The 17027-nt window shown below is 38.2% G+C and overlaps 1 protein-coding gene across 1 annotated transcript in view; it reads left to right on the top strand.

Annotated features, from left to right (window-relative positions):
* The window catches only part of LOC106713938 (spectrin beta chain), a 54656-nt gene that overhangs the window by 24365 nt on the left and 13264 nt on the right, over positions 1-17027 (top strand). Inside the window, exons 2-20 of the mRNA XM_045680903.1 lie at positions 3556-3737; positions 6540-6691; positions 7178-7351; positions 7566-7854; positions 8777-8948; positions 9430-9558; positions 10114-10326; positions 11014-11211; positions 11713-11842; positions 12213-12362; positions 12845-12984; positions 13378-13502; positions 13851-13981; positions 14240-14385; positions 14713-14836; positions 15233-15483; positions 15653-15812; positions 16141-16279; positions 16433-16614. Coding sequence (XP_045536859.1) covers positions 3602-3737; positions 6540-6691; positions 7178-7351; positions 7566-7854; positions 8777-8948; positions 9430-9558; positions 10114-10326; positions 11014-11211; positions 11713-11842; positions 12213-12362; positions 12845-12984; positions 13378-13502; positions 13851-13981; positions 14240-14385; positions 14713-14836; positions 15233-15483; positions 15653-15812; positions 16141-16279; positions 16433-16614 — 3141 coding nt within the window. The 5' untranslated portion in view covers positions 3556-3601. The remainder of the gene's footprint in view (positions 1-3555; positions 3738-6539; positions 6692-7177; positions 7352-7565; positions 7855-8776; positions 8949-9429; positions 9559-10113; positions 10327-11013; positions 11212-11712; positions 11843-12212; positions 12363-12844; positions 12985-13377; positions 13503-13850; positions 13982-14239; positions 14386-14712; positions 14837-15232; positions 15484-15652; positions 15813-16140; positions 16280-16432; positions 16615-17027) is intronic.

Below are 17027 nucleotides of genomic sequence, written 5' to 3'. Positions count from 1 at the left end.
CCGGTATAATTTTGCAGTTTTTGACACTGTTCAATTTGTCCCTTCTGGTAAGGATATAATCTAATTGGGTTGCTTTACCGCCACTTTTATAAGTTATCAAATGTTGATCTTTCTTTTGAAAAAATGTATTTGTAATTGCCAAATCATATGCAATAGCTGCATCTAGTAAATACTCTCCCTCATTGTTTCTTATCCCAAACCCCCAGCCTCCGTGCACTCTCTCATACCCTGTATTCGTTCTCCCAACATGTCCATTAAAATCACCTCCTACATACAATTCTTCATCTCCTGGAATATCCATTAAAATGGAATCAAAATCTTCCCAGAATTTTTCCTTAATACATTCATCGCATCCAGACTGAGGCGCGTAAGCACTCATTACATTCATAATCAGATCCCCTATCATTATTTTTATTACAATCAATCTATCATTCAGTCTCTTAACATGCGTCACACAATTTTTCAGTTCGCTATCCAACACAATGCCCACTCCATTCCTCTTACCGTCACTTCCACAATAGTAAAATTTATATCCATCACCAATTTCTCGAGCTTTCGATCCCTTCCACTTCGTTTCTTGTAAACAAGCTACATTTATTCTTCTTCTGTTACAGACTTCTGCTAACTCTCTTCCTCTACCTGTCATTGTACCAACATTCCAACTCGCAATTCGTAGTCTTTCAATCCTGTAGCACATACTGTAATAATGTTTTGGCTTTAAATGTTTTCACTGGCCGGCCGCCTGCCTGACGCCAAACCCTCCTAGGGACTACTTATATACAATTTATTAACAACTATTTTATTAAAATACTTATTAAAATAAATATTACAATAAATTATAAAACATAAATCATAAAAGAAAAAGAAAAAAAAACAAACACAAAGGCACAAACTTAAAGTTAAAGTCAAAATAGATTAAAAATTATTGCTAGAAATAAAAACAACCAAATAACAAAAACAAACAGTCCAAAGGAGATTGAGCCCCTTCACATGAACAACTTTTATACCAAATGCTTCAGTGGTACTGGTATTCTTTACCACCTCTATATTTTGATAATCTGTCTTGCATTGGTCTTTCAAAATTATATCCATTGTCCATGATTCATTGGTATTCACTGAGAGATATCAAACTTCTGACGCCACACTTATCCTGTTGGCCGCTGAATATAAGTCCCTTCAATTTCAAATGACCAATCGTTGGCTGGGTTGTAGGCAGTATTGTTTGTAGCACCAAAAGGCAATAAAAAGAGATATTAATCTGTATTATTTGTGGCCGTTTCCGGTAATTTACATTTTAAAATACATTTTAAAACTGATTTTTGTAATTTTAAAGAATTATAAAATTTTGGTTTTATTTGACATGTCAGTTATTGCCGTCGCTATTTATATCTCTTTCAAACTATATGACTGCGGAGCATGAGCTTCATTATATTGATGTTTAGTGCGATCTCTCTTCCAAATTATTTATGATAGCACTGATTTTCTTTGCTCTTGTCTATATATGTTCTGTAAAGGGTAATAAGGTTGGAATGCGGATAGAAAACATTAGCTAGTTTAATGTTCGTAAGAAACGGGATTCTTACCACGATTAGGCTGTTTGAGCTCCCGATATTTCGGCACAGTTGCATGCGCCATGTTGCGCCAACAGCCTAATCGTGGTAAGAATCCCGTTTCTTACGAACATTATATTAGTAAAAACCACGAAAGTTTAAAGTTATATATTAGCTAGTTGTATAAAACTTAGTTCAACTCGATCGATGTTCGAATTAAGTCTCTTCTATGGTAAAAACAAACATTGGGACCTATTTATATTGCGTTTGAAACTTTCGACCTTAGCCAATAGTCAGTATAAAAGAAGCGGTGACCACATTTTTATTCTCCTGTCCAGTATATTGTGCGTTTTGTGAGTCACGGAACAGTAGCATCGTGCGAGGCATCACAATTCATAGCAACAATGGTATTGTTTACACGTACCGGTGCTAATACGTCCGTAGACTATTTATGAATTGATTAGCGACCCTCTGCCTTTATTATTATGTTTGTACTAATTGTTTTCACTGCTGCTCTAAATTAGCAAGAGTTGCATAGCGCTTCCCGGTACCTTCGAAAGTGTATCGAGTAAACTGTCGTTGACTTCTTGCTACAATTGTCCACAATAATTTCTAGCGTACATTGTTATATAAGCAATACTTTCGAATAGGTATCCGACATAATTACACCCAGATAAGAACGAACGGACAGATAAAACTGTTCAAGTATAACCTCATGGCTTACAATTAGTCATTTGTGAGTATTTGAATCGTCGTGTCTTGCGTAACCTTTGTTTTCTTGGAAGGTAAAGGAAATCGATTGCCAAACTTTCACAAACGTGCTGAAACTGTATCTATATTGTGTAAGAACAAAATACAGATATAGGTGTGATATTAACAAAATGTACTAATATCTAATCTTATCAAATATGACGTCATGTTGAAACGATTGTATGTAAAGTGCATGTAACATTTTGGTGCGCGGTGAAGCGTTGCAGTGGGCAGTGTGTGTTGAAAACGAGACGTTTGCGTAATATTGTGTTAACCGGTTAAATTGTTTATTATTCAGCGTCGACTTCAAGGTGAATGTGTTATTTTGGGTCAATTCACCATATCCAGTGTCCATAATTCGTATAAAGGTGACCGGTAATATTGCTTATCTAATCGTGTGAATGTAGGTTTAGAGTTCTTTGTGACAATGATTGTTAGTTTTTTATAAATATTTGCATTTTTAGTAACAACCAGATGAGTTACATAGTTGAGAGTCTTTTTAAAAATGTAAGGGTCTGAAAAATTATATAAAGATGTGTCCGAATCTATCATTCGTATTAATGTAAAAGTAGCTAATAGAAAGTAGCCAAGTTGAAGTCGAGATTTGATCGTGCTTTTTGTTTTTATCGAATCCCACTTTAGCCGGCTTATCCATGCAACTGCCTTAGTTGCAAGACTCTATCACTGTTACTAGTGTTTTTCTTATCGTGTTAAGTGCTGTATATAGACTAAGGTGTATTATACACTAACCTCAATTTGTAATTACTTAAAGTCACAGTAAATCAACTTTTCTTGAATAGTTTGCAAGATGATGTATGACATAATTAAATTCTACTTTGTTACCTTATTTTTGATGTAATATTAGAACATAGCTTAAAGAGAGCCATTTGCAGTCATGCTGTTATGGGGAATGTCTAACTCCCTGTAAAAGCCTGCCCATAGTTAATGGCTTCATTATTTCAGAAATAGTTTTGTTACTAAAATTGACTAAAACGAAGAAAGATTAGTAATCACGATTATGAAATGTCCTCTTGTTGTTGACATAAAATAATATCCAAAACGTTTTCATTCAAGGAACGTTTTCACACAAATGCTTTCAATCATTACTAGTAAAGAATACTGAGATCACAACATGTTTTTATGTGAATACGGCAATACGAAGTTACGATTATCAATATAAGGAAATACCTTAGTTATATTTAAAAGTTGTTTGAATAATAAATAGTTGTTGATTTTTTTTATGTGTTGTCAACAGAGAGTTGAGCGTGGCGAGGCACGGCGTTGTGCGGCAGTAGGTCGCAATGACGACCGACATCTCGGTGTCCCGCTGGGACCCGTCAATCGGCCATGGCCAGGAGATCATCGACGAGTTCGAGTACGACGGCGGCAACTCATCATCGAGGCTCTACGAACGATCGCGCATAAAGGCGCTAGCAGGTAAACAAAAATTAATGATACCTCCACAATAGTGGCCACGGCTTATACTATAATAAACAAGGCCTGCAACGGAATAAGTAATAAAGATGTTCAAAGATCACAACTTTGCATGTTCTTACGTAGTCCCTAGTACCTGTTAACCTGTTACCAAATACTTTTAGGGCAACCGACTAGCTTGACATGGAGTGTGTTAATAAAGCAAAATTTACTTTTTAATAAAGTCTTGACTTCTTTCTTAACTCTTATTTATATTATAAATGCGAAAGTTTAGATGGATGGACGGATGTTTGTTGGAAGGTTTCTCGAGATCGGTTCAACGGATCTCGCTAAAACTCGACATAGATGGAGAACATAGTATGGAAGTCATAGGAACACATGGCTACAAATTAAGTTTTTTTTGTCGCGGGCGACAGCTAGTCGGTTATAAAGTCTAATTTTTTAATGTGATATAGATTAATTGGAACAAAATCGTCTTTCATAATTACTATATCCAAACATACATGGCATGTATGTATACCATGTGTGTAATGAAATGGAATGCACATTCTTTGAAACCACCCCTTTTTATTGTAGTAGGTATCCCTACATCTGTCTGGCTTGACTCGACGAGCGACGTTGTCTTTATTTACTTGCTCGAGGCGCAGGCCACACAAAAGAGTGCTGGAGCACAATGATGCCATCTAACGTGATCAAATGTACAATGCCCCAACATATATCTTTTTTTTTGTATCGGGGCGATCTTCAAAAAGATACCCCGCCTTTGCTATCTTAGTTTCATAAAAGCTTGACAAAACTACAAAAACGTATCAAACCAATGTACAAAATGTACCTAAGTATTTAGTGGGATAAGATGGTCGTGGCTTAATTTTTATTAAACCGACGCTGCGAATTCTAGTGCCAAAGGATTAAAAACGTTATGTTAGGCGTAATACAGCTGTTATTGCAAACGGTGGTTACAAGGGACGGTAGATTTAATGTATTAACTTTTTTGGGCCTGATCGACCGTGAACCTGATCGATTTGATGAGATCCATCTGAACAAGAGAAATACAGTTCTTCGTATCCGGATGAGAAAACACATTTCGTTTTCAGTGGTGCTCAACTTTGCGATTTTTATTAATTGCGTTAACAATAGCTTAATTTTCGTTCCCTCCTTGATGTGATGATAGATAGGTTGGTGATCCACTGTGGTAGTATTTTAATTACAATTTTTTTCTATATTGTGCAATTAAAAAACGCAAATAAATTCATTGGTTTACATTAGTAGTAATTTCAGTTGTTGTTTGTTGTACATTGAAATTGAAGCAATGTATTTTGAGTAATGTATATCAATAATAACAACGACTGATTTCCATCAGTCGACAAATTATACGAGTAACTTGACCTTTATATTGTGTGGTATATTACTCTGTTTTATTATTATGTTACTGTTCTAATAACAATGCTTATTAATAATAGCATGACTAATGAACCTCAGTCGTTATCTGTATTCGCAACCATAATTTCCGTTTTCCCATCAAAATGCAGTGGTCACAAACAATTTTAATATAACTAGGCGTAGTCGTAGCACTGATCGTTTATCTATTTATCGGACGCCGAATTTTTTATCTGTACCACTTATCAGATAGTACGGGGCGCTCTCTCGCGTGCACGTTACACATCTTTGCGTTAACCGTCATCGATATGTTCGTGAACAATTTTGACATATATTTTGACATTTTCTTGATTTATATTTTATATTTACACGTACATTTATAAATTAGTATCGATTCGTCGATAGGATTACTGTTCGATCGAACCGGTCCTAAAGTTGTCGACATCTGGAGCGCACGTATCGAATATCCTCGTCCAGCGGGCAGTTGAATTTAGTCGCTCTAATTCTTCCCGTTCTTTCGCCTCGGAGTCGAGCGTCAGTCTCGCAGCGCTGGTGATATGACATCGACGGAGTGTTACGACCTTATAAAGAGGGGTGTCGATATAGAAGTGCCGGGCCTAGAGGTCTACTATGACAAAGTTGTGTCGGAGCTGAGAGGTTTGTGCCATCTCTCCTATTTGTTCGTTATTCAGTGTTTGTGCGTCGTTTCAAATGTGATCTAGTGAGGAAAATGTGTGCTCCTTCATGAGTTTTACCAGTTTTCCTTGTCCAATCTGTTCGAGGATTTTTTTAAGAATCTTTGTAAGTTTTGGATATTTTGATCGCAGCGAGTATTAGTGTTGAAAAAGGTAATTTTTTTTGTTATTGCGCATGTTGAAGTGAAGGGCTCGCGGGCATCGATAAGGTTGGCATAAGATTGCGTTCCGCTCGATAGCATTTAGGAATCTGATCTACGTCTCGGGTTACCAATATCGACTGTCTTGTCGAGTGCGGTATTGTGGCGTTGGGAGTCGCGATGAAGAAGCGGGCGCGGGCGCACGGGGAAGCACCGCCGTGGCTGTGGACCAGGCCGCCGCCGCCGCTGTGGTCGCCGCTGCGAGGCCGGCCCCACTGGCGGTTATTGTGTTATCATTCCCTTCTTCTCTATACACTATCATACTTTGCGACAATTTGACTTTACGTCGACTGTATTTGTGTCTTGATTTTTTTCTAGGTCACCTAATTGTTCGTTTAATTTAAAACATGATTTTTAAATTATTATTTAAATTGTATTTTAATAATTTATAATTATAAATTTTGTATAGATACCCAAAATCGACTATACGAAATTCTTTGTAGAAAAGATCTCTTGAAGTATTAGGTATTTTTGCGTAAACAATTACCAAAGACAACTATAATTATTTTCATATATATGTATTTGTTGTTCAGACGAACGAGAGAACGTGCAAAAGAAGACTTTCCAGAAATGGGTGAACTCTCATTTAGTCCGTGTGGGGTGCCGTATCGGCGACCTCTACGTCGACATGAGAGACGGCAAGATGCTCATCCGACTTCTCGAGGTGCTCTCAGGAGAGAGGCTGGTGAGTCCATATCATCTAGTACACAACTGTAGGTAGTGACCGAATCATTCTGACCTGAGATTACAATAAATAAGTATGTGTTGACTGTTGTCAGTTTCTCTATTTTCGATTATATTTTATGGGAGATCTCCTTCGATATAATATAATATTCGCAAAGCGTGAGAAAACGAATGAAGGCAAAAAGTTAAACCTGCCTTTGCCTAAAAGGGTTCCTTCTCTGCTACCGAGTTCGACCTACCATACAAGGCCAGCATGGGGATACTGCAATTCTCGTGTTTTTTATTGACAACTTAATTCTTGTAATTTCAAAAATCACGTTACGCTAAGAATTGCCAAAGTCCATGTTATGTTTGTTTTTCATTATAACATCAACTTAAATAAATGATTGTAGTAAAAACAGTAAGCAGTTCATTTTATTTTAATTTTCACTGCTACGCCATTTACACGTAAAAATTGGGTTTTAAGCATAATTGTTGATTGTTGCAGCCTCGGCCGACTAAAGGCAAGATGCGCATCCATTGCCTTGAGAATGTAGACAAGGCACTGCAGTTCCTGCGCGAACAGCGCGTGCACCTCGAGAACATGGGTTCACACGACATCGTCGACGGCAACCCACGACTCAATCTCGGACTCATATGGACTATTATACTACGGTTCCAGGTACAAGAACACAACTATTTATTTCCCTTATTCTGTGTATGTTGGTAGAAAGTCCTATTTATTTAAGTTGGTCTCTTGCTATAAATAAATGGGCGACTCTCGCAAGACAGTTTTTAATTTCTGAAATTTTCTTTTTGTTGACTTATCTAAATATTGTAATATAACGGATTGGATTGTTAATAAAGTTATCTAAACTTGTATCCTTGAACAACAGATCCAAGACATAACAATCGAAGAGACGGACAACAAAGAAACGAAGTCGGCAAAGGATGCGCTATTACTATGGTGCCAAATGAAGACTGCTGGCTACAATAACGTGAATGTACGCAACTTCACGACCTCCTGGCGTGACGGGTTGGCCTTCAACGCCATCATACACAAACACAGACCCGACCTCGTGCAGTTTGAGAAACTCCACAGGAACAATCCTATGCATAATCTCAATAATGCATTCAACGTGGCCGAAGAGAAGCTTGGATTAACCAAGCTGTTGGATGCTGAAGGTATTAACAATTACTTTTTCCTGACACAGTTTCACTCGTCTTCATCGAGTCAAATGACAAATCAAAGACTACGATATGTCGAAACCCATTGTTCACATACAGTCGAACCAGGATAAGCCAGGATCTTAGGGTCCCAAGCGGAGTCGCAGACGAAATCGCAAGCGTGCCCGTGGCATCGTCATCATGTGTAGAAGGAATAAAGGGCTTTAGTGGGTATGTTTCTTATCTGGGGGAGAATTCCCACTACCGCGTCCCCCCACGCGGGCGTGGACAATGCATAAAGCAATCCCCTTTGAAAAAAAATGGTGCCAAGTTCCCCGATTTTTTCTCACTTATAGATGTTTCTCGCTTATCCTGGTTTGACTTTACATATTTATGTTTAAATCTATATTTGACATACATGATATGATTACACAAGTAACAGTAATATGATATCATTCCGTTTCGCTCTAGAAGTGTGTTAGTATTATGTTATATGTACATTTGTAATACATGTACATAATGCCTGCTTTATTAAAAGTAAAATAAATTTATGTAATGTTTTAAAAGGACAAGGAAATGTTGCATTTGCACTAATAATACTTTTAATATGTTCCGTAAATGTCAGATAATTTGTTGTATGAATAGATAGATAGATTGTAACAATAGATTTTATAAGTTTCCATTTTGAAGTGCAGTTGTATGATTGAATTTTTTAATGTAATATTTATTTCATTTTATACTGCCCTTGCTTAAGTAATTTAAATAAGGACCTGTGTATGTATGTAAAGTTCTGTGTGAACCTAGAACTAAAACGACAGAACCGAATTTTGATGTTGGAGGTGTCATTGGTATTCTTCTCGGGAGTGTCATAAGACTTATGTCAGTCGGGATTTTTATTTTTTTAAGTAACAGATCGTGTTTTTTTTGTGACATTTGTTAGATATCGCGGTGGACCACCCCGATGAGAAGTCTATAATAACGTACGTTGTTACGTACTATCATTACTTCAGCAAGCTGAAGCAGGAGACGGTTCAGGGCAAGCGTATCGGCAAAGTGGTCGGTATCGCCATGGAGAACGATAAGATGATAATGGAGTACGAGTCCCTCACCAGGTAATGCACTTTATATCTAGAACTAAAACTGTATTTGTGTTTTTGCTAGAAAAAACTCAAACAAAAACATATTTTTTTTTATCCCTTTCATTCTTTGAATAAGTTGAACTTTACTTAAATTTAATAATTTTAAATGATAATTTATTCCCGGTTATATAACTAGTTGTCGCCTGCGACTTCTCGCGGATTTAAGAGAAAAGATAATTAGTAGTCTATGTGTTTGTCCAATCCAAATTTCAGCGAGATCCGTGCAATCGTTCTGGAGATAACTTGTAACAAACATCCTTCCAAACATTTAAACTATTGCATTTATAATATTAGTAAGATAATCCAGTGAATTAATAACTTATGGTCTCATAAACTTTCTTTTCTATTGTCAGACCATCCATATTGTTATTTGAATTCCTTTTTTCAATATTTCAGTAGTGGAAACCTACACTTATAATTTAAGTACTGAATGTTGACATGTTCTTGTTACCAGTGACCTGCTGCAGTGGATCGAGCGCACGATAGAGGCGTTGGGTGACAGGACCTTCGCCAACTCGCTGGAGGGTGTGCGGCAGCAGCTCATACAGTTCGCCAACTACCGCACTGTGGAGAAACCACCCAAGTAATATATTACTATTGTATTATGTCATAACTACATTTGTGTGTTATCACTTTTTCAAAAGCCGGCAACGCATCTGCGATTCCTCTGGTATTGCAGATGTCCATGGGCGTTGATGAACACCTTGGTGTTCCCGCTGATCGTTTGCCCCCTTCTCTTATAATAAAAAAAATTGTTTTCAGATAACTTGTCAGTTTTTAAATTTGGTTACAGCACAGCACCGATAACATGACCTTGGCTCGTCATGTTATTTGAAAAGAATAATAAATATTGTAATGTTTTCATTTGCTGGCATATTTTAATAGAGTTTTTGTTCTTATCGCTCTCATTCTTTTGATTAGTATACTTTTTTTTTAAATCTAACATTTACTATGCTTGAGCATACCATTTCTCCAAACCTAATATCGTGGTCTAGCGCTAATTTATTTATTAAAAAAAAAAAACTTTTACTCTTTCATTGTCCTTTCTTCTGTTTGGAGGTTTAATATCGATGTAGTGTAACAAGATTTTTTTATCTAATACGAATTTGTTATTGCAAATAATACAAACTTGTTCCAGGTTCGTGGAGAAGGGTAACCTGGAGGTGTTGCTGTTCACGCTGCAGTCGCGCATGCGCGCCGCCAACCAGCGGCCGTACACACCGCGTGAGGGTCGCATGATACATGACATCAACCGCGCCTGGGAACGCCTGGAGAAGGCGGAGCACGAGCGTGAGCTGGCCCTCCGTGAGGAGCTCATACGACAGGAGAAACTGGAGCAGCTCGCCGCCAGGTATATATATCGCTAAGCTCAGTAGATAACAGTACAGATTATTAATCATTTGGTCAGGAGTTCGATTTCCGCCGTTAAATATGCCGCGATCTAATAGTATAAACAACAAAGCTTAATGGATCTACTGAAATTAAAAAATAAATGATATTAACATTAAATATTTTAGTCCTAGTAACTTTTGCTTTTTACAAAATTACATATTAGAATCGAATCTATATACAGTCAAAACCGTTTATGGCGACATCGTTTAGAACAACATACCGGTTAAATTGACCAAAATCAAAGGTCCTGGCTGAATGTTATATACATATCTTTCCTATTAATACCTGTCACCGGTTGTTACAACTATCGGTTTTTACGACTCAATATAAGTAGTCCCTTCGATGTCGTTATAACAGATTTTGACTGTATATAAAAAAAAGTCGTGTTAGTTACACTATTTATAACTCAAGAACGGCTGAATCGATTTGACTGAAAATTGGTGGGCAGGTAGCTTAGAATCAGGAAACGGACATAGGATAATTTTTACCCCGTTTTCTATTTTTTATTCCGCGCGGACGGAGTCGTGGGTAAAAGCTAAGATATAATATTTATAAGTAAGATATAATATTTATATTTATGTGATAATACTTTTCAAGAAAATTTTATATATTTTGCAGAATAATTAACAACGTAATTGTTTTTCAGATTCAATCGTAAAGCTCAGATGCGTGAGACCTGGCTGTCGGAGAACCAGCGCCTGGTGAGCCAGGACAACTTTGGGTTTGACCTGGCGGCGGTAGAGGCGGCCGCCAAGAAGCATGAGGCCATCGAGACCGACATCTTCGCGTACGAGGAGCGTGTGCAGGCTGTGGTCGCTGTCTGCTCAGAGCTGCAGGCGGAGAGGTATCACTCATTTATTTATATTATGCGATATGTTGGAATTTATTTCGTTGATTACTTTAGAGCAGGGATTCCCAAAGAGGTACTTAAAGCATTGCTAATTCTCACTCTGTCTTCTTCTATTGACCTAAGTCAGAATGAATAATAATAATAATTGATCTTAAATGTAGGTAATTTGGCCATGGAGGGTCTGTGGTAATGGTTCATTTTGTAAAAGGGGGTCACTTGGCCAAAATAGTTTGGGGATCCCTGTTTTAGAGCAATGTCTATTTCTTTGTAGTAATTAAACTAATCTTTATAATGTTATTAACAAAATATATGCATAGAGCTATGGTTGTAGAATCAGATAGAGGTGTCCTATATAGAAATCTGTAATCTATGTCACTATAAAATTTGTTTTAAATCTGAAGCTATTAATTTTTTTAAATTATCCTAATACAGCTTTCATAGGATTTGAATTTATTTTTTTAGTAATAATTAATATATTGTACAAACGTTGTCCAGATACCATGATATAGAGCGTGTGTGTGCACGACGCGACAACGTGTTACGTCTGTGGGCGTACCTGCTGGAGCTGCTGCGAGCGCGACGTGCCCGCCTCGAGCTCTCCCTGCAGCTGCAGCAGAACTTCCAGGTGACATGACAATGACACACCACGACACAGACAACATCGATACCGACACACAAACTGCGGACTTACCTTTATATAAAGACTGTGAGCTCAGAGCAATATAACAAAATATTTTTTACTATCAAGGAATTAGGGTTTATATTGATGTCATATAAAAATACGTAGTGATTTATTTTAGCTTCGGTAAAAAAATTAATATGTTTTTTTAATTGTTTCAGCAGTAAGTAATCTTTTTTGAAGAAAACTAATACAAATTGTCAATTATTGTAGTTAATTTTGATATTCATTCTCATTTTTTAGTAGTCTAGGCCGTTTTTATTGAATGACTTTTTTTTGGTAACAAGTTTAACACTGTACGATGTGATATTTCCAGGAGATGCTGTACATCCTGGACTCGATGGAGGAGATCAAGATGCGTCTGCTGACGGACGACTACGGCAAGCATCTGATGGGCGTAGAAGACCTGCTGCAGAAGCACGCCCTTGTAGAGGCAGACATCAACGTGCTCGGGGAACGTGTTAAGGTATGTACACTCTGTTAATCTCTGTTTATCTCTCCTTTTTCTACCTACTCCATTTTACGTAACTTCTTCCATTTTTAAAAATACGATTTAAAAATCTTACTAATACTATGTAAATGCGAATGTTTGGATGGATGGATGGATACTTGTTTGAAGGTACTTCCGAAACGGTTCAACGAATTTTTATGAAATTTGTCACATATTCTTGAAGAATAGATAGGCTGCTGATAACGTTTATTTTTAAATTCCTTGCGGACGGTATCGTGGACGATAGCTCGTACAATTTAAAAATAATTAATGATGGTCTAAAATAATGCTAAATAACATCGCAGCATTGTGTAATTCAAAATGTTTTTAACTAACCTTGTTTTTAAAATAAAAAATATACTATAATAGATATAAAAGGCCTGAAGTTATTGAAATTTTACAAAATCTTAAAGTAAAATGATTATGTAGGTAATAAAAGGCATTTTATTTGTGTGCAGGTGGTTGTAGGACAGTCGCAGCGATTCCTGGAGCAGGAGGAAGGTGGCTACCGGCCATGTGACCCCGCCATTACAGTGGAGAGAATACAGCAACTTGAGAACGCATACGCAGAGCTCGTACATCTCGCCGTCGAGCGCAGGTATCACTACTTTTTTCAATAGCCTTGAAGTATGCTTTCCTCAATACCTGTGAATTTCACGAAAAATTAATTTATTTTAATTTGTATCACGTATCGTGAGTTGCCATGACAGGAACACTAGTATAGCTTGACCAGGAGTATAAAAACCCTAGCCATATTGTGGAAATTTATGAACCTAATTTATTTGCATACATTAGAAAGTGATGTAATAAAGAAGACTATTTAAGCATCCTTAGGCTAAAATTTTTATATCTCTGGTTAGGCTATACTTTTTTTCTTATAATGAGATATGTTTTATTTCTAGCGCTTTGACAGCGATGACCCATTGTTAGTGTTATAATGACGTATCGTAAATCGTATAAGTAATTGATAATTCTGTATGGTTTTCTGCAGGAAGCGGCTGGAGGACAGCCGCAAGCTGTGGCAGTTCTACTGGGACATGGCAGACGAGGAGAACTGGATCAAGGAGAAGGACCAGATCGTATCCGTCGACGATATCGGTCACGATCTTACGACCGGTAAGAAAATAAATATTTATCTTGTTACTAGCTGTCGCCCGTGACTCCGTCCGCGCACAGTTAAAAAATGGGGGGGGAGGGGGTTATGAAAAATAGATGTTGGCCGATTCTCAGACCTACTTAATATGCTCACAAAATTTCATGAAAATCGGTCAAGCTGTTTCGGAGGAGTACGGGAACGAAAACTGTGACACGAGAATTTTATATATTAGATATAGGTAGAAATGATCATTTAATTTTCATATTTCTTTTCTTTTTAAAGAGATTCTTTATGACTATTTTTTTTTAATTTCATTCATGTCTTTTTTTATGATTGTTGATATTGTAACGTGTTGTGCGCATGCGCAGTGTACCTGCTAATCTCGAAACACAAGGCGCTGCAGGCGGACGTGAGCGCGCACGAGGCGCAGCTGATGAGTGTGGCCGCAGTGGGTGATGAGCTCGTATCTCAGGGACACTTCGGCGCTGACAGGATACAGGTATAATATACAAGTTGTAAAAATCCAAAGTGTTCTCATAAGAACTTGAATCAAGATAGTGCATAGATTACAATTGTCTCTTTATATAGCGTCCTAGCTATTTACAATTTAGGTATTACAGACTGTTCTGAGATTTTGTAGCCTAGAAAATATGAATTTATAAATCTGTATTCTTTTGGATCTATCCAATATTTTGTATTACAGTTTTATTTTAATTTATTCTATGTTATCAATAATAATATAATTATGTTTGTATAGGAGCGTCTGCGTGACATCCTGTCTCAATGGAACCATCTCTTGGATGTGGTGGCGCTGCGCAAGAACCGTCTGGACGCTGCCGTGCGCTACCACCAGCTCTTCGCAGACGCTGATGACATAGACACCTGGATGTTGGACACGCTCAGGTATAATCTATTTGATATCTTTTTTGTCTGTACTCTACCCTTGTGTTATTAGTTATCTTTGAAAACTTAAAAAAAATATAATTATTTTTGCTTCTGTAATTGTGGATATAGGAATGTGTGAATTTAGGTGGCCGCTTGCACTTTTGTCACCTTTAAATAAAAAAAAAGTTAAACTGCTCCCATTATCGTTTTTTTTAATAGAAATTACTAAATAGATTTCCAAATAGCTTTCATCTAGGCTTCATCTACCCACGAACACAGATAGAGCAGAGAGATGGTATGTGATAAAATTAAATTGATTAATTATTTTGTATATGTATCGTTTAGACTGGTGTCGTCTGAGGATACAGGCGTGGACGAGGCGCAGGTGCAGAGCCTGCTCAAGAAGCACAAGGACGTTACCGACGAGCTCAAGAACTACGCCAACGTTATACAGCAGCTCAAGCAGCAGGTAATTACTTTCTCTCATGATGATGACGATCCGTCAAAAGCGAATCTTCAAGTTTGTTAGCAGGAACGGAACATTTTCTCATCACTAAGTTACTCTTTGATATGTTGAACAACGTGTGTACAGACAATTTTCAGACTACTAGTTTTTTTTTTTTTTTTAATATGAAAAGGTGGCAAACGAGCAAACAGTCACCTGAATGCGCCAATGCTCCGTTGCCTACCTTTATTTAACGGAGAAAGGGACGCATAGATAGAGGATATTTCCCCTTCCTATGCGTCCACTCCTCCGCCAAATCAATTTCCCCTTCCCATCTTTTTCTAATAAGAAAAAATTGTGAAGTAGAAATAGTTCCCCTATTTACAGAAGAACAAGATATGTCAGTATTTGTTCCTGTAGGCAAGTGAGCTGAGCCCAGAAGACGCGAGCAGCGCGGAGGTGAGCGCGCGTTTGGCAGCGATAGACGCGCGTCACGGGGAGCTGGCGGCGCTGGCGCGGCTGAGGAAACAGCGGCTGCTGGACGCGCTGTCACTGTTCAAGTTGCTGGCGGAGGCGGACGCGGCCGACCAGTGGATCGCGGAGAAGGACCGTATGCTGGACACCGTTCTGCCGCCTAAGGATATCGATGATGTTGAAATTATGAAGCACAGGTATATTACACGTGTTTATTATATTTTTATGTACATAATCCTGGTATTCATAAGTTTTAAGTTAAGAAAAAAAAATGATATAGATGCATTTTGTCTTATGAAATTTTGCCTTTTTGTTTATCATTTTCGTTGGTAAATTGACGGTACTATATATAACTTTGGTGCACAGATATGACGGTTTCGACAAGGAGATGAACGCGAACGCGTCCCGCGTGGCCGTGGTGAACCAGCTGGCGCGGCAGCTGATCCATGTGGAGCACCCGCAGGCGCCGCGCATACAGGAGCGACAGGCTGCACTCAACCACGCCTGGAGCACCCTGCGGGAGAAGGTGACGTCATCATATGCTACTGCCATATAACATAGCAAAGCACGGTCTCTTGAAATTGTCATTGACATCTTGATTAGACAATAACATTTTAATTGTCCACCATTATTGTCTTTTACGTATGAATGATCGATTTTTTTTTAAATTTTGATGCCTTTACTCCTTTTTAAATGGTAAATGATTAGTAGACACTTAATACTTTGTTTTAAGTAGTTTTGTTTACTAGTTGATGTATCTACAAGAATAATATTAACTAAATTGCTTCAACATTATATTTTTTTTTGAGGTATTCCTTTATTAAAAAGGGTGAATTTTTCTATTCGTGGTACAGGCGGAGGCTAAGAAGGATGAGTTGAAGGCGGCACAGGGCGTGCAGACATTCCACATTGAGTGCCGTGAGACCGTCTCCTGGATCGAGGACAAGAAGCGCATTCTGCAGCAGACCGACAACCTCGAGATGGACCTTAACGGTAAAAATTACTACTATAGCTTACTTACAACAGTATAAACGCCATGTAGGCTTCATCATTAGATAAACGCAGCGTTAAGACTTTTCTCGAGTACCTTGTACACGATCACTCAAGTATGCCTTAAAAAAACTAACCAACAACTGTTCGTTCTAGGTGTGATGACCCTGCAGCGGCGATTGTCAGGCATGGAGCGCGACCTGGCGGCGATACAGGCGCGTATCGCCTCTCTGGAGGCGGAGGCCAGCGCCATTGAGGGCACACACCCTGAGGAAGCGCAGCTTATACGAGATCGCATCGCACACATCAACGACAACTGGGAGCAACTAACGCACATGGTAATTGATCATCATCATCATCTCCTTGACTTTTTCCCCCTTACGTAGGGTCGATGCACCAAGTCTACCATTGTCGCCCCCTTCTTGATCAAGTCACTTTTCACGCAATCTATCCATCTCTTCCTAGGCCTACCTCTACCGGTGTACCTCCACACTCATACTTAACGTTCTCTTTGCCACATGCGATTCTTCCCTCCTCATAACATGTCCATACCACGCTAACCTTTTACTTCTTAATTTTTCTCCTACCAGTGCTACTTTCAGACTTCCTCTAATATACTCTTTTCTTATCTTATCCACTCTTGTTACTCCACACATCCATCTTAACATTCGCATTTCCACCACATGTAGTCTCTTTTCATCCGTCTTCATCATCTCTTCATCTTGACAGGTCTTACGATGGTTTTGTAAAT

Source organism: Papilio machaon, chromosome 14, assembly GCF_912999745.1.
Source record: "Papilio machaon chromosome 14, ilPapMach1.1, whole genome shotgun sequence".
NCBI classification, from domain to species: domain Eukaryota; kingdom Metazoa; phylum Arthropoda; class Insecta; order Lepidoptera; family Papilionidae; genus Papilio; species Papilio machaon.
This window is presented reverse-complemented; position numbering and strand designations above follow the sequence as displayed.